The sequence below is a fragment of the Camelus bactrianus genome, chromosome 35, assembly GCF_048773025.1.
Source record: "Camelus bactrianus isolate YW-2024 breed Bactrian camel chromosome 35, ASM4877302v1, whole genome shotgun sequence".
Lineage (NCBI taxonomy): Eukaryota > Metazoa > Chordata > Mammalia > Artiodactyla > Camelidae > Camelus > Camelus bactrianus.
In genome coordinates this window covers 18,063,300-18,082,161 of record NC_133573.1, presented here as the reverse complement: position 1 = coordinate 18,082,161, position 18,862 = coordinate 18,063,300, and the positions used below count along the sequence as shown (strand labels likewise).

At 40.2% G+C, this 18,862-nt stretch overlaps 1 protein-coding gene and 1 pseudogene across 1 annotated transcript in view; one reads left to right on the top strand and one right to left on the bottom strand.

Annotated features, from left to right (window-relative positions):
* Positions 1-18,862, bottom strand: part of MYO3A (myosin IIIA) — a 193,613-nt gene that overhangs the window by 4,779 nt on the left and 169,972 nt on the right. The window contains exons 31-33 of the mRNA XM_074358211.1: positions 6,135-6,241; positions 1,986-2,026; positions 461-604 (exon numbers count right to left, since the gene is read on the bottom strand). Of these exons, the coding sequence (XP_074214312.1) occupies positions 461-604; positions 1,986-2,026; positions 6,135-6,241 (292 nt within the window). The remainder of the gene's footprint in view (positions 1-460; positions 605-1,985; positions 2,027-6,134; positions 6,242-18,862) is intronic.
* Positions 11,087-11,593, top strand: LOC123619883 (placenta-specific protein 9 pseudogene; annotated as a pseudogene).

The window sequence follows — 18,862 nt, the reverse complement described above, 5'->3', positions numbered from 1 at the left end:
TCCGAAATATTTCTTGGGTCTGACATTACGGATTCTGAGAAGTTACGCAGCATAACTGAGAAACCAATAAGTAAGTGAAATCACGTTAGAGCTGAAACACAGGTTTTGGATGATATTATTATTATTATTTTTTGGTTTTGGATATTATTAAAGACAGAAATTAGTTCTAATTATAATGACTATATAATTTATTGTCCAAACTGGGGTACTTTTAAAACAGGAAGCTATTAATGATAACATCAAGAAAACAGGTAAAAACTGGGATTGTGCTAGAAAATTTGGGATGCCTGGTTACCCTGCAATAATCCTTATGATTTTACTTTTAAACAACATATCAACCATAAAATGCAGTATTCAGTGAGAGTGCTTTGCCATTTGTCCATATATAAAGTAAAAGTACTTTAGAAATGCAATGATGAGTATAACATTGACACTGTTGTACGGTGATGTAAGTTATTACCTTTCATCAGCCTTAAAACATTGATTCTGGGGTTCTCTCTGTGGTCTCCGTTCTCTTAAACCAGGGCTGCATTCCTTTGGTCCAGGATGACTGGGCAAAAATTCCTTATAATAGTAATCTTCCAAATCTAATAATTTTCCCTGACTGCAAACAAACACAGAAACACATCATAGTGTCAAGCTAACTTTCTACTCATTTAAACTTACAAGATTACCTGTTTTCTTCATTTAAAGTATTTGCAATAATTAAAGAGTAATACTTGCGTGTCAATAGAGATGAGAAAAGTCTTGAAATGTGCAAAAACAGAATATACCATAAATTAGAAAGAAAAACAGTGCCCTCACCTCTCACGTTTCAGAGAGCATTGGCTGCTGGAGCAGCGCTTCCCACGGCTACCACATTCAGCTTGGCACGAAACTGGTAGTTTCCAGATGGCCAGTCGTGACAACGCCCCAGTTTGGCCTGTCTACGTCAGGGGTCACAAGTGACCCTTGGGCCACTATGAAGAAAGCTGACCTGTATGTACTAACGCAAGCATTTTGCAACTTTATGCATTCTCAGCCCACTGAGGCGCACAGAGTGTCCTGACCACCCCTCACCCACTTCCTTCACAGGCGGCCCCTGTCCTTTCCTACCCGCTGGTCTTCAGGGGATTCGCTTCTGTGCTAGATTTTAATTGCTGCACGTGACACACGCACAGGGGTGTGTCTGCAACCACGTGCGTTCTCGGACCTACTCGGACTAGGCTTCTGGTTCCCGTGGGGCTCGGTCTCTGCAGTCTGATGGGAGTCATCTCAGGGACACAGGTATAGGTCTGGAAAACTGCCGGGTGTTACAGTGTTTCTGGGGAAACGTGCTTTTCAAGTTAATGGATACCAATTTGTAAATGAACTTTCAGAATGCCACCGATTCATAAATTGGGAACTCTGTGTCTGCTCACGCTGAATAGCAGAAACCTCTGTTGTTTTGGGCACTGTCTGGAAATTAGTTGATTGAAATGGTGGTGTAAGATTAACAGAGCCAAGCAGAGGTGGGCTGAAATATTACAGGGAAAAGGGGAAGAGTGGAAATTTAAGTGTGCCACACCTGCAGGTAACATAAAACTTATCTTCCCAGCAAATCCATGAACACTAGAAAAAGTGAGATTTAGCTTGTGTTGAAGAACAAGAGAGTACAGAGGAGTTTGGGGAAAGAAAGACCATGAACACGGGCATGTTCAGTTTGCCCAATCAAAACTGTACCAATGGGACAAGAAAAGAAAATTCTGTATTGGATGGTACAATTCATTCAAAACTGTTTGGGTTCTCAGTATACACCTTGGACAATGTTAGCTCAGTATTCTTCCAATAGGCAAGATCTTATAAATTACATATAAACCACATATTTATAATATCAATATATTGAGAGCACACTACTTTCCAAATCTAGCCATATAAAATAGGTGCTTTTTAGTCATAATTTGAACACATGGATTTACATTTTGGCTCGATAAGATGACATAATAAAATTTAGAAATAATAACTACCTGTCTTTCCTTGGTCTTCGTTTTTCTTCTTGGATTGACTTCTAAAGGGAATAGAATAATTTAAAAGAATCTATATAACATTATGATCTTAATATAATTGAGATATTACTATAGTATTAACATACAAATTTATTCCAATAAAGCTGATCTGGAAATAAGCAAGTAGACACAATCTATTTACAATCTAAAGACAATTTTACTCAATTAAAAATTTTAATTTACTCAAGTTTTACTGATTATGAATTTGTGGTAGTGGTGACCAGTCTACACAAGATTACCTAAGGTTTATCTACCTACAAATGGGGACAAAAATTTCAGACTTTCTGGACAGTCCATTTCTATCACAAACGTAGTTATATTTAAGCGGGTTAATCAGGCTGCTCTGATGTCTTGGTTATGTGCCCTCCTTGCCTGCAGGTAGAGCAGATGGGTGGAGCGTTAGGGCAGGTGCAACAGTGCACAAAAGAATGGAAACTGACTTCATTAACCCAGAAGAGTCCATTTATGGCATGAAAGTAGCAGCATGGATGACGTGTTTCCACAGTTGAGAACTTTATGTATCAAGGCACAAGTTAGAATGCTTAACTACAGAGATAATTAGCTATATTTTAATCAGTGCTTCAGTGTAAACACTAACAAAATGGTATTTCATTTGATCTTACACGCAAAGCTGTATTACCTTTTGTATTGTGATGCTGGTAATGTGTTTCACTGTGTGCTAGCCCAGTATATTTGAGCTCCTGTATCTACATGTTGAAAAGAGCATACAGGTCTTTTAGGCTGAGAAAACAAATGCCACACTCACTTTGAACAAGCTGAAGATACTATAACTGTGGAACCCCAAATGCAAATGTCAAGTTGGCTGGCACCATAACATGCGAGACGATAAAAATGGCAGTTAATAATATCAAGGGTTTTCCCAGGTTATCTTTAGACATAGCGAGCCATTTTTCTCGTAAGTTATCACTTGTAATACCCTGAAATGTTAGATGAGTCGAATAGTTCACAGTTTCTTTTATTCTGATTGCTTGCTGCTTTAGTGGGTGGATGAGGTAGAGGTGAATGCTTAAATGCATCAAGTCTGGGAGTGGACCATTCAGGACTTAACAATGTAAAGGACACCAATTACACTCCTGCCCTCCTTCCTGTTTCCTGTTACTTAGCACTCTTGACCCAATGCCCGAGGCTTGGAGGTGCTTACAAATACTGATGTTACCAGCAGAGGTACATTGGCCCCTAGCAGTCCAGTTAATGATCCCTGGAACTGGGTGGATATTTGCTGTGGTGGTGGTTGTTTCAATATGAGAGGTCCTGCCTCCTTGATCTGTCATCTGAAAAAAGTGTCTCTCTTGTTCTCGATAACAATTTTCTATAATACAAAGTTATGCTGAACAATGCTGAGTGACAGACCCCTTTTACACAACCAAGAATCAAATAATGTTCTGCCCTTGAATTCTCAAGCTGGTGAGGACCCCTTTTTATTCTGGGTCAGCATCTCCCTCTGGGAGATGGTGTGTGTAAGTTGGTTCTCAGTTACAGGAACTCCTAGAAGAGGAACTACTGTCCAGGCTTATTTCATTCTTGCCTGTGCTAGAATATTGTGATGAAATGCAACTCAGTGATACGTTTTTCCAAAAATTATTTACGATGGTTTACAGTAAAAGCAATTACATAATTAAGGCAATAAAATAGGTGTTGTAAATAAGGACCAAAGAGGGAAAAAGAGACGTGCATTAAGATGGAGTCTTACATTGAGCTGTTTCATAGTTTCCCAGGCTCTACAACTAAAGGGCGTGGGTGAAACTGCATTCTTCATCATGAACAAGGATACTGTGCTTCTTGGAGGAGGATTTAATAAGAATTTCATCACATGGGGCTTTATATCAGGGGTGTTTACAGACAGACCTCAGAAATATTGCAGGTTTGGTTCCAGGCCAATGCAATAAAGCGAGTCACACAAACGTTTGGCGTCCCAGTGCATGTAAAAGTTATGTTTACACTATACTATAGTCTATTAGGTGTGCAATAGCATTATGTCTAAAAAAATGCATACTTCAATTTAAAAATACTTTATTGCTAAAAGCACCATAAAAATGCTCGTGGAGGATTTGAAATATTGCAAGAATTGCCAAAACGTAACACAGAGACAGGAAGCGAGCTAATGCTATTGGGAAAATGGCACCAATAGACTTGCTGGATGCGGGGTTGTGCCAAACCTTCAATTTGTAAAAAAAAAACAAAAACAAAACCAAAACAGTATCTGTAAAGCACAAAAAAATGAAGTCTGTCTGAACTGCTAAGACCAACAATCAGAGTTTTGAGAGGACAAACTACACACCTGAAATTTGAAGTGCAAATAAAGTAGCAAATGTCCCATAGCAGTTTCTCGAACTAGAGTGAAGAGGAGAGAAAGACAAGGAAACAGAGGTGACTTAAGGAGGAGGTTTTTTGCCCAGTGTGGCTGTTTCTCGAGGAGGCCTTTGAAAGTACCAAGAACTTCTCTCAGAGGACTGAAGATCACTGTTCCTCAATCAGCTGCATCTCACTCCCCCTCCCTCCCACCTGACATAAAGAAATACATTTGATGGTAAAACTTTAAGATTCATCTCCAGTACATCATGGTGGACACAATCTTACTTCCCTTTTGGACATTCACTAATACATTATATACTCAGAGGTCTTCACAGGGATGAAGAGGGCTGCCAAAATATAGACCAAAAAAAGCAGGGGGGGGGGGTTGACCTTGGAGAGGCCAAACCACCAACTGCCGTAGCTGAGGGAAGGGTCCAGAGAAAATAATAGGACCGGAAATGTCCTGAGAAGTGGCGGTGCTCCTTACTCAGTTTTGGAGGAAGCTGCATCGGCCCTGAGTCATTTCTGCTGATGGCTGCACAGCTTCCGAGCATCAGAGCAGGCAGCACGCACCGTGACGGCGGGGCAAACGGGCCCTCCCCCACAGGCATGCTTCTCAGCCTCAGCTGACTCTCATTTTGCACACAGCAACGGCAGCATCTCCCAGATGGAAGGGAGTAAGAGCATCAAACCAGGGAAGAGAGCTGGTCCTGCTGGCAAGGCAGTCAGAACGACCACAGGGCGTGGTGACGTCCAAGGAGAGACAAAAGCTGCAGAGACAGTCAGACAGCCGTAAGCACAGCTGCTCATGTCGGGCAAGTGTGAGGGGTGTCACGGCCACAGCTTGGCAGCCCCCGAGGGCCTTGTCTAAAGTATGTCGTGCGTTGTTCAGCAAACAGCGTTCTCGTTACGAGCACCAGCGGGGCTGTAGGCGTGCGCAGAGCCCCTGCCTTCCCACCAGGGAGAGGCAGGCGGGGGACGAGCAGACGCTCACTCACACGTGCTACTGAAAGAGCCGGAAGCTGACTCGCAAAAGGGCTTCCCTGACGCCAAGCTGTTTGCTGATTCATCCCGGCTTAAAATTCTCGCAACCTGCTCTTCTCTTTTCTCTGCCAAACCCTCATCTCTGCTTCGCTTGCTCAACTGCTTCTGTGCTAAACAGCCCCCAACCTTTCCACTTCACTCTCCACTCCCTGTACATTCTTGACCCAGAATAGCTTGTCCTTTAGCCCAGAAGCTGTGCTCCAGGAAGGTGGTCATGGGCTGAGAGCCTCAGAAGAATGAACAGACCCTCGGGGGTTTTTCCGTGACGCCAGGTGGATTCCTCACAGCACCCCGGAAAACAGCCTGACTGTTGTCACAATGTACATCCCTCACTCGAGGCCTGGAATTTAAAAGGTGCTCAATAAGTGTCTCCTTCCCCCTCTTCCTTCTACTTTCACCGTAACTGGGGCATTTCCACTCACATCCCTCTCTGGAGAGCTCCCGCTCTGATGCACTTCCCTTTCTGGGGTGATATTTGCACATCGGCTCAGATTGAAGGATGAGCAGAGCAAACTTCTGGGAGGACAAGGGGGTTACAGGACTGTGGCAGAGGCGTGGACCCTGAGGAAGAGGGGCCGGAGCAGAGCCAGTGCCCAGACAGTCAGCCAAGGGAGGGACAGGGAACCAGAAACCGAGGGGGCATCCCCTGCTACAGAGCCCTCCCTGTGGACAGGACTGGTGCAGTCAGTTTCCACGCTGGCCAGCTGTGAGGGTGCCATGGCTTCCATCTGATAATAAGAGGGAGCCACTTACATGTAGCAGAGAATAGTATGTGGAGTCTTCAGGGTTATTCAACGTTTTGGGCTTTCGGGGCCGTCTTGGGGGTCTCAATATTTTTGTCTCTTCCCCCTTTGAGATACCTACAAGAGAGATGATCATAAATAAAGATTCAGTTACAAAGGCTATTATCAAGCAGTGTTTTCTTTTTGGGTTAAATAACAAATTATATATACACGCACACACAACTGGGGCTAAAACTGGGATAAAGAGGAAATTCCTTTGTTCCTCTCACCAACCCTTACCATACCCTCTTCACCATGTACTTCCTTCCAATTGTCTGAGGGTCTAGGATTTTGAGAAGTAAGGGAAGACGAGACAGGACAAGACAAGAAAGGCGCAGCTTGGTGATGTGGAACAGGGCATAGCAGCTCGGAGAGTGGGCGGGGTGAGGCGTCAAAGCTGCCAGAAAGTCTTTAAAAAGGAGGATTATGCTCACAGAATCTCACTGTCTTCTTTCCTGCCCCTGCCATGGCCTTACACAGTCATCCATCCATCCATCCATCCATCCACCCACCCACCATCCATCCATCCAAGCACTGCATGTTTCTCAGTTAAAGTACCACCTCATGTTATGGCCCACATCAAGAGACTGCTTGTCTGCAGGCTGGACTCTGTTCTAAAAGCCTAATCTAGTCTTTCAGCAAAATTTAGAATCTCAAATTATCAGAACGTTCAGATCAGACTTCAAAAAACCTTGGCCAAGAAATAATTAAGTTTGTCCTCTTTTTCCTGCTCTTTTTACCCCTAGAGCCATGTTTTTCGTTCCCAAAGCCCTGGCGACATCATCAGAGCTTCTGATGACCTTCACGCTTGGTTGTCAGTGTTCGTTACAGGTGGCTTTTTATTGACAGAATTAATAGGCCTTTTACAAAGAATTTGTCTCTTTTTCATGATTCTTGACCAACGCATCCCCTAAGTGCATTTGTGCAGGACTGTCTGCAAGATAAAAACTTCAGGGTTGGGGTGGGAGTGGGGCATGGGGGCTTATTGGAGAACAGCCTGCATTCCACAGATAAATGAGCACAGATTTCTCAGCGGGGCTCTAAGGGCATTAATAGATCATTATTACATATAATAACAGGGCAAAAATGATCCTTACTCCTCAGAAGTAGAAATACACTGAGAAACTGAATTGCCCCAAACCATTCTAATCAAATCAAGTTAAATCTAATCAAATCAGTGAATATTTAATGCTTACTGACTGGCAGTGTAAAATGATTTCAGCCAGAATGGAGACTTATAGATGCCTGACTTTCTAATCCCAGGCCAGCCCCCTGGGTGAACAGGCTTATCGCAGCAGCCTTCATTTCCTAATGTCATCCAGCTCATTCATGTTAAAATTTATAGGAAATGGCTAGAAATGACCAAGACAGATCAGCTTGTGGTGAGTATGTCATAGGGGTGTAAGACATGGAACCATGCGAACCAGAGAAAACCAGGACCATCATTCATTACTGTCCTTTTTGGAATAAAACACAAGGAAATGGGATCTTTGTTAACGAGACCACGTTATACTGTGATTAGTAACAGACGAGAAGAGTGGAAGCACTTTTCCAACCAATCCCTGGAGGCTCATCTCCCATATTCTGTCTCCCTTTTTCTCCAAAGGAGGAGACAGAGGGAACCCAGATATTGGAGCCCTATCTGAATCCTGTCTTATTAAAAAGACAGTCACAGGCACAAGGAAAGATGGCAAAACCTGATTCTTGCCGCCACCACCCACAGTGGTCTTTTATTATTTCCCTTCCCCTTACTGATCATCTCTCCCAGGGCTGATTATTAAACAGCTCCTATTGGCTCTTGCAGAGTTTCATCATTTTTAAACGCATTGGCCGTATCCACTTATGTTACTTAATTGAGTCTGAACGGCAAGAAACATTAAAATACAGTATCAAGTTATTGTTTTCAGAAACATGAAGGTGACCTGGGGCTAAATTTTAACTTGACATTAATATTTAAAGTCTGAATTAAAATGTCAGAACATTACTACTGTAATAATAATTCATTAAATGTGAGGTGGCAGAGACCCTGAATAACTATTATGAGGGTGAAAAACAGATTGTGGGAATGAAGGACGTCTTGCTCTTGGGTCCACTTTCTCATCCAATGCTGCTGTTTGATCCGATTTCTACCTCGAAGACTCTACAGAAATGCCTTCTTGATGGTCCAGGGTGACAATTTCATTGACTAATCCAAGACCCTTGTTCTGCCCTCATTATCTTTGACTTCTTCATCGTTTAACTTTATCGACCGCCCCTTCCCTGCATGACTGAGGGTGAGGTTTCGGAGAGCAGACACTGTATCTTATTTATCTTCGAATTCCTGGCTTTTAAGGAAATGCTTGACACACAGGAAGTGCTTAATGCAAGTTCGCTGATGACTAAAGAATCCTTTGCCTCCCGGGCTGCACCCTCATGCTCCTAGCTCCTTGCACTTTGCACAGTGAGTCCGCACAGATGACTTCCGAACACATACCTCCACTTTGAACCCACCAAAGCCCTGCCCTGATTTCTTACTCCTACTGAATACTTCCATTTAAAACTCTCAGATCAGATGAATCAGGGGCCAGCTTTCTCCTCCATCTAAGACTCGATACACCACAACCTCAGTGGTGATATTTCAGTCCTCCAGGTTTAAAATATTGATGTCACCTTTGCCTTAGTTCTCTTCTTCACCTCCTATAAGCAGGCAGTCAGCAACTTCTGTCAGTTTTTTGGATACATTCTTTGAAATATCTAACACTCATCCCCCATTTCTTCCCATTTGCCCGTGCTCCCACTCTGGGCTAAACTGTTCTAATAACTGGGGCAGAGTCTCCATGTGCCCTCCGCGCTCTGTCTCACAGATGAAAGCCAGATTTTCTTTCCTTCAGTACTACTCTCATGATGACAGTGATGACAGTGCACTTTCCAAAAATCCACAATGCTTCTTTTTTCCCCTTCCCCCCAAAACGAACCATCTCCTCTGGTCAGCCTGGTGACCTCACTGGAACCTCAGCACACCGCGTTTATAGCGTTAACTTCGCTTATTCTCACAGAAAGGCTTTTCCTGGCCTCACCGAATCAGAAGCATCCTTCAGCGCCTGTCTCTGCCTCTAGCTCTTCCATGAAGCTTCCACTGACTGTCCAAGGCTTTCCTCCTCATGTGACCACCAATGGTATTTACAGGCTGTACAGATTATTTGGAATGTGTTATGGGCTAAACTGTGTCCCCTCAAAATTCATACGTTGAAGTCCTCACCCCCAGTTCCTCAGAATAAGACTGCATTTGGAGAAAGCGTCTTTTAAGTGAGGTTATTATGGTGGACCCTAATTCAATATGATTGGTGTCCTCAAAAGAAGAGGAGATGAGGACACAGACAGGCACAGAAAGAAGGCTATATAAAGACAGAAGGAGAAGACAGCATCTCTAAGCCAAGCAGAGGCCTCAGAAGAAGGCGACGTTGCCAACACATTGATCTTGGACATCTAACATCCAGAATTGTGAGGAAATAACATTTCTGTTGTTTGTTGGTTTGTTTTTTTGTTTTGGGGGGAGGTAATTAGGTTTACTTATTTACTGATTTATTTTAGTGGAGGGACTGTGGATTGAACCCAGGACCTCATGCATGCTAAGCAGGCACCCTACTACTGAGCTATACCCTCCCCCATTTCTGTTGTTTAATCCCAAGTCTGTGGAATTTTGTTATGGCAGCCTTAGCAAAATAACATAACACTGAATCTTATACTTCTTGCCACTTACTAATTTTACCTGTGACTTTTTTTAAAATAGTGGGAGCATATGTTTTTGGATGATGGACACTATGCCTTCCATTGTGTTGGCCTCCTGCCTTTCCACAGACGACTGCACATGGCAAGTGTTTGGAGATGCTAAGAGGTTTGACTGATTCCACTTCAGCTTAGAGACATGCTGTTAAGTGAAGAGTAGGTACTCAATATAGTTTTCTTAAGTACATCACTATTTGTCACCAGAAATAAAAATAAATTCTGATGTTTTAAAGATAAATGTACATGAAAGAACCAACAGACCTCTTGAAAGAAAATGCAGATGACTTCGTGAACAATCTGGGGGTACAAATGTCTTAACTAAAACTCAGAAGTCATAAAAAGACAGCAAATGACTGCAAAATACAGACCAACAGAAAACTGGGCAAAAGCTATAAATAGGAAGTTCAAAATGAGAAAATCCAAAAATCCAATAAGCATGGAAGGCAAATGAGCTTGCTAGCAGACAAGGAAATAGGAACTAAAATAACAGTGAAATATTATTTTACTCCAGATACTTGAGCAAAGATTAAAAAGAGGGATAACACTGCTGGACAGGATGTCAGAAAACGTGTACTCAAATTGTTACGGAAAGGAATGAAAAGAAAACATCAATTGTTAGGGCCTTTTAGAAACACAGTCTATCAAAATCTCAAATACCTTTCAACTCAATAACCCCACCCCAGGTGGCTTAGCCCATAAAAAGAAAATCAGTATACAAGAACATTTTCTGAGATGTTCACTGCAACAATTTTCATAGTGGCAAAAAGTTGAAACAAGGTGAATATCTACAATAGGGGAAAGTTTATATAAATTATTGTGATCTTCATATGGAATACTATACAGCTATTAAAAAGAATGAACTGTAACTACACCTGCTGATGTACAGAAATTCCTGCTAAGGGACTGAGGGAGATAAGCAAGATGTGTAAGTGTTTATATTATGATCCTATTTATATAAAACAATGACAAAAATCTCTATATCTGTGTGTGTGCATAAGGACATTTATGCATATGTACAAAAGATATAACAGAACCCAAGTTTTGTAAGAGTTTCCTTGGTGGAGACAGTAATGTGGGTTGGAGAGGGGGAATGAGGGAAAGCAACAGGGAAAAAAGAGAAAATGAAAAAATATTGCATTAAAAGGAATCTTGGAATGTATGTATGGTTGCATTTATGTAAAATTATGCCAGGCGGGTCGCCGCGATCCCGGGGATGGGGGGAGGGCGGCCGCGGGCAGACACTGCGCTGCGCTTCGCGGCCTGCACCATGCGGGGCCCCTGCTCTGCGCGCTGGCCGGGCTCGCCCTGCTCCGCGCCGCGGGCGCCTTCGCCGCTGCCGAACCCTTCATCCCCTCCCGCGGAGACCCAGCTCGGGCCACAAGGTGTGACAGGCACATGGCCATCCACAGCCGGTTAGACGTCCTGGAGGAGACGTTGGAGAAGACGGTGGAGCACCTGGAGGCAGAAGTAAAAGGCCTGCTGGGTCAGCTGGAGGAGCTGGCCTGGAACTTGCTCCCAGGGCCCTTCAGCCCGATGCCTGACCTCCTAGGAGATGGAGACGGTCGCTTTTGAGCACCAGCCGCTGGCAGTGATACAGCAACTCTCCTCTGAGAACAGATCCTTGCGTTTTGGCCTGCCTTCCTCAGCTTTGTGCAAAATAAAAACTCCTCCTTTGGTCCCCTCTGTGTCTGCTGTCAGTGACCCTTGCAGCCACAACCCCTTCTCCATCTGCTGTCATGCCCTGAGGCTCACACCCCCTACAGGCTGACTTCGGAGCCTCAGTGGGTCTGGGCTTCCGCCCTCCTCATTTATAGGGGCGGACAGGGCAGGAGTAGGTTCACAGAGGAGAGGCAGCTGAGGCCCAGTATCGTAAGGCGACACAGTGGAAGGGCCCTCGAGTAGCCTTGTTACTCAATGTGTGGCCGTGAGTGAAGAGCAGGGGCGTCACCTGGGAGCTTACCAACAATGCACAACTGGGGGCCCTACCTCCTGAATCAGAATCTACATTTTTAATAAGATCCCCAGGGGATTTGTGTGCACATTAAATTTTTAAAAAGTATTTCTATAGAGGTAAAATTCACCTGACATAAACTTCAAAATGTTAACCATTTAAAATGGTGCAAATTCTGTGGCTTTACAGTGTTGTGCAGTCATCACCACTTCTAACTGCAGATATTTTCATCCCCCCAAAAAGAAACCCTGTACCTACTGAGCAGTCCCTTCCCATTCCTGCTCCCACCATCCCTTAGAAACCACCAATATTTCTGCCTCTGTGAACTTGCCTGTTCTGGCCGTTACATATAAATGGAATCATACATTTAAAATAAAATAAAATAAAATAAAATAAAATAAAATAAAATAAAATAAAATAAAATAAAATAAAATTATAACTATGCATGAAGGTATGTGTATATTATGGAGGTAAAAATATTTCAAAATGTGTTGAATTTTCAGAATTTCAGATTAATTCTTACAGCTTGCAGAATCTGCCTTAGTGGTAGTTTATTGATTTTTTTCTTTTCCAAGATAATCTGAATCTGGGGGTTGAGATACTGCCCCGTAACATGGCAGCCAGTAAGTGTGAAGTTTTGATGAGTGTATTCAACGGGATCCAATTGTTTTGATTAAATTTCCCCAGACTATTTTGTATTTTTGAAGAACAAACTGCCCATGAACCTATCAGCAAACAAATATTTCAGAAAGGTTAAGTTTATTTCGCCCTCTAAATTTTTGTTCCTTTGCGGGAATACAAATATTGTCTGCTAACCCCATTCTAACCCCTTAATTACAAAAGTGACATAAACATTTATAATCACAAATTATCAGCAGCATATCAACGTTGGCAGTAGCAAAATTAGGTTTGTGACTATTTTGTGTGATGTGCATGATAAATATTAGCTGGTAAAGATTGTTGCCATATTAAATAGCCAGAAGGTAAAATACTTATCTATACTGTAGTTCTGGTAGTGGTTTCATTAAGTGTTTGAGTTGATCGGGAATGCACATTTGAAAAATAATAAATGGACAAACATCTCAACATTTCTCATTCAGAAGAAAGATGACAGATTTAAAACTCATTGCCAATATTTGCTTTAGAAAATTAAGTTTCAGTATTATTCTCATTTTAATGATAAATACACTATTTTATTTAAGAAACCTTGCAGAGTATAATTTGCAAAAGTATCATGTGTATAAATCAGACATTAGAAGAACAGAAAGGCACATATGTTACTGTAAGTTCTTCCTTAAGAAATCAATCTTTTACTTTTGGTAAATTTCCATTTATAATGGAGAGTCTGTGAACTTTAAGCAATATAGTGACCCAAAGGAAATCTTAGAAGGAAGGAATATTCATTGTTCTTTGTTAGAGGCAGAATTCATCCCAGTCAGGGCTGCAATCTTGCCTTCCAGAAGCTGCTCTTCCTGCCTTTCCCCTCATCTGCCCTTCAGCCGGGCTGGGCACCTGTGAAAAGATCTGGATGCAGGTTCTGAGCCTGTGTGGATGGTTCAGCTCCTCAGTGCCTCTCGCTGCCTCGCGCTGCCTCATGCCCTGAGTTCCCATAGGTATTTTCATTTCTCATGGTTGCACTGGATTCGACCCCTTGTTTTACCCTGTTCTCTTGAGTTGTCTGGAGGTGAAGAGCTGTGAGAGTAGGTGCTCCTGCTCTGAGTGCCCTTAACACTGGGGGATGCCGTACCATTGAGTGGTCTGATTCACAAGCTCCCTTGGACCTTCTCAGTGGCAGCTGCCAGCCCCCACCCCCATTTGGAACTGCTATTCTTTTTCTATCCACCGAACACTGATGCCCTAGATCCAGCTTACACCTGTCCTTATCTGACAGGTCATGCTGCTCTCGGATTTTTGTACTTTGCACCAGAACCTAGAAACTGAACATTTAGTTTTTAACTTACACTCTTAGGTTTAGGTAAGGTGCTGCCCCTCAAGTCTTGTCTAGCTATGGCAGAGGAGAAGCAGAGGAGAATAAAGCAGTTTTGTTAGCATGGTGAGACCAACAGACGTGCCCTCTGGACTACCATCTGTCTCTTGGGCATGATGACTGCCTATCCGCCATTTACTTCTGTCATCTCCGTTGGGCAGAAGTCATGGATTAGAGTGCTCAAGGCCAGGTAGTTTTGTTCTGGTCCATGGGGTGAGGTTACTCCCTCACTCCCAGAACGAGGGCACACCACAAGAAGCCTTCGGGAATGCACCCAGCGATGCCCATGGTGTTGTGAGAGTGACCCGCTGTTGGGTGTCATGCTGAACTGTGAGCATGCATCCTTTCGTGGGACTACGGACACAGTCAAACAACAGAGATACATGCTTACTTGGCTGGAGAATAAGGAAACCTCAGGGGTGGCATTTAAGTTCCCCCCTAATTAACTCTTGGTTAGTTTTCAAGATCATATTACTCTATCTGAAAAATATTTGGGTATATAGCCTGAGGTGGGAATTTACACTCATTTTTTCCAAAAAGCCAAATTTTGGAAAATTATTTATTGATTGCTCATGGTCATTTTCTCACATTAGCCTTTGAAAAATATAGAATGGGAACACATTACTTGATTTTAAATAAGCAATATTTAGTTTTCTCTGGTCTCCGCCTGATTCCCCTGCCCTGCTCATACTCTGTAACAACAGATAGATGGTTCCTATCAAGGTCAGGTTAAATACACCAACATTTTTGAAAAGCTACTGTTCCCTATGAGGGCATGTCTGGTTACAAGCATGGCCACAGGAGACGGCAAGCAAGCTTTCAGTGGCTCAAGACAGCGTGGCAGTAAAGATGACATATCTGAAGATGGCACTCTGGTCTTATCCTGCATGGAGGACCAGGCTGCAGGAACATTACTCAGATCATACTCATTTTATACGGAAGTGGACTCTGAAGGTCCAAGTTAGGGGAAGTTTGGAGAGTGTCCACTACTGGAGAGCAAGCACTCTGTCCTCACTCAACCCGTCACTTGGCTCTTCTAGAACTCTCTGTATAGATGCTCCTGTTATGAACCACCTGACATGGGAGAAGGAAGATTAAGCCACCTGATTTATAGTATTTTCAAATTCTGCAGTATTATATTCTATTGTTAGATTAGCTAGCAGTTTGCCAAGGTTATTCTTTGAATAATGAATTGTAAGGGCTATTTCTATTCCACTTATGAATGTGTCATTACTTATTAATCATTTTCTTATTGTGTAATTTTATTTTTGGCCATGTACATAATTTATCTCTTTCAGCTCTGATTATCTCCTTAGGCTATGTTCTCATAAGTGAGTTTACTAGTGAATGATATAAACTATTTCAACACATTTTCTAGATTTTGCTGAATCACTTTTTGAAATGTTTACTCTTTGCAGTCTTGCCATTAGTGTTTGAGGATAATTAAATTAGCACATTCTCATCATTGTTAAATATTTTTTCGTCCCTTCCATTGTGATGAGTCAAAAATAGTAACTTGTTTTAATTTATATATTTTTTAATTTCTGGGGCGATCATATTTATGCTTGTTTTCCATTTGCGTTTGCCCTTCTATGAATAAATCAATGTCTTGTGCCCATTTTTCCATTGAGGGTGTTAGTGTTTTTCCTAATGATTTATAAGAGCTCTTTCTACATTATGTATGTTGACCATTTTCCCATTTGTTCTAAATATTTTATCCAGTTTGTCTGCAGCTCTTTAACGTTTAACAATGTTTTCTAACCTCTTCGAGGTTTTAACATTTACACAGTCTAAATTGACCACAATTTTTCTCTGCAGTTCCTTTTACTGCTTCTTATGCTTTGTCGTTCCCTAAGCAGAGACTGTGACATAGTCAGTTCATACCATCTGGTTTCTCTTGGTTTACATTTCACATTTACATCATTAATAATCTGGGAAATACTGGGATATTCATAAGGTAAGACTGTTTTATTTATTCTCCCCAAATCAGAAAAAAATTAAGAATTATCCATCCTTTTCTTACTGGTTTGCCATGTATCTTTTTGTGACAGTTTTTTTTTTTTTTTTTAAATACTACAGTCAATTTTAGGGCCATCTATTCTGTTCCATTAATCTGTGGTTGATTTTCATGACAGAGGCATATGGTTTTAATGATGGCTTTATATTATTCTTTTTATCATCTAAAAGGCAAGTCCTCATTTATAATTATTTTTTCCCCTGAAATTTACAAATGATATTTAGGGATATTAAGTTCTAAAGAAAATCTCATAGAAATTAAATGCAGTTTTTTAAACCATGAATTCAATTTTATAGTATATTTATAATTTCTTATTTTTCAATCCAGAAAAAGTGTCATTCCACTACCCACCTCTTCTTTTTTTTTTTTTTTTTTTAAGCCCTTTGTTGTTTTCTTGCTAGCTTTATTTCAAGGTGTTGTATATGTTTTTGCTGCTATTTGCAGTAAGTTCTTTTCTGTTACAAATTATTACAGGAAAGAATATCTATATGCCCCTACCTGCATACCCTTGCTGAAATCTTCTGCTAGTACCAATCATTATTTTGGTTCAGTCTTTGTATTTTTAAGGTAAAAATTCATGTTGTGCACTAAAACTCTTACAATCCCATCTTCTTCTTTTCAATAACTGTGCTTTTCAGAAACTTCTGTTCGCTATCCTATTATTTCAGCTAGAAATTTCCAAATAACGTAAAAAAGTGTTGCTAGTAGCAGCCTGCCTTTTAATGGAGCTACTTTCAGTGTTTTACCATTGATTGTGATGTTGACAATTGGTTTAAGAAATATATTCTTTATATTGCTAAAGAATTCCTATTTTTAATTTAGTAAGAGTTTTGTTTTTCATCAGGACTCTGTGTCAGATTTTATTGAAAGCTGTTTCAGTATTTAATAAGATGGCTTTTTTCTTTTGACCTTTTGCTATTACGTGACATTGGTATGTGTTACTTGGATAGTCTTTGAATATAATATTGCATTCAATTAGCTAAGACTATACTTAAGAATTTTACCACTAAACCCCTCAGACTGATCCATAGCTTTCTTCTTGTTTTCTTTTTTCTTTCCTCCCTCCTCTTCTCCCTCCTTTCTTTTTTCCTAAAAAGGTTATTTGTCAGACTTTGGTTCTAGGGTAGATGATCTTCATGAAATAGGTAACTTTCTTTCTCTTTCTATATTTTTTTCAAGAACAGATCACACAGTATGGGAATTATCTGTTCCATTTGCCTAAAACACTATGAGTTCCTTGAACCTCTTTTTCAAGGTAATTCTTTGAAGGACATATCATCATATTGACTATTTCTTTCCAAAAAGAAAAATTTGTATTTTTCCAGAAATTTGTATTTCAGCCTCAAATTGTCTCTGTGAAACTGACTGCATTCATAGCTTGCCAAGATTTTAGTAAACTATAATTCTTATAATCTTGTTCTTATTTCTAATTTTTTCATGGCTTCTTTTTAAGGAATAGTCTATTTTGTTGTTTTATTTTCAAAAAATATTATTTTAGCTACCTTTAGATATCTGATATATTTCTGTCTTATCATAATTATTTCTTTTCTGTTTCTCCTTGGGTTGAATAATACTTGTTCTTCATTCACAAAAAAATTCTTAAATTTACACCCTTTTCTCATAATTTTCTTTCAATTAATAGTGAAAACATTTAATGATCTGACTTTTCCCTTGAAAGTAGAATCTGCCTGCATTATATTCATAGTTTTTATATGTAGCTATTCTCATTTTTATTATTTTAAAATAATTGATAACACTAATTATTAATTTCTTCATTCACATTTCTTAGTTTTTAATTTGCAGATTTGTTTTTTTCACTTCTATCTCAATTGCATCATGAGCAGAAAATGTAATCTGGTTGAATTCTGATATTTGGAAGTTTATGGACTAGCCCAATATATCTAGTTATAGGAAAAATTTAAAAATATACTAGATATTTAGGAAGGTATTTTCTCTATGTGGTATGAAATTATAAACTATGTGAATTTACCTTTTGACTATATTATTTTATCAAATATGATATGTAATTTCCCTTTGAATTGATCTCATGTAGTTAAGTATTATGGTGTCAAAATGTGTAAAAAAAAAAAAACTGTTTCCAGTATGGCTGACATGGTTGGTCTTTTTTTGTGCATTTTTATCAGAAATTTAATGGGAAGTTGGGGAGAAATATATTGTTTATTCCTTTCTTGCTTCCATGGCAGCTCTGTGTCCTCTGTAGTTTAGAATAGATAAAAATTATGGAATAAGAAGAAATAATTTGTGCACAAAAAGTTTAGCTGTTTCCACCCAAGGCTTCTAGGTCAACTGTTTTGTCTGAGTTAAATCAGTTAACTTATCAGAAATCTGTAATTCAGAATGTAAACAGATATAAGGCAAACTGCTTTTAAGGTTAGTATTTAATATAATTAAAATGCTAAAAATAAATGATATTCACTGAATTGTGAGATTGTAAATAAAATCATTAATTTTTGGATACTGAAAGTTGTTTCTTAAAGATTTTGGGGGAATTTGTATTATTTCTTATGAAGGGAGAATAGTAGCAAATACATTTAGGAAGATAAGTGTTCACCAGAGGTATGTTGAGTGGGAAGTAATGTTACTTTTGATATCTCTTTACTTTCTACTCTTAATGAAAAAATATTCCTATAAAATATATGACTCAACATTATTTGAGCTACCCAGTCTTTACATGAATGTAAGTATGTTTACAGATACATGTGGATATGTATTCTTGGATAGTCTGCAAACTGCATTTCTAGGTGCCAGCATTACAATGGTAAATGACAGGCATACCTACAAAAACAAAAAAAAAACACAAAAAAACCCAAAAAAACCCCAAAAACCCAAATCTGCATCACAACTGAAAATATTAGTATTATTGCATGAATTTAGATGCCATAAAAATTTAGAAATAAACAGAAGATTGCTATTTTCTTCTGACATTTACTCTGAGAGCAACACAAAAGCGTTCTCATT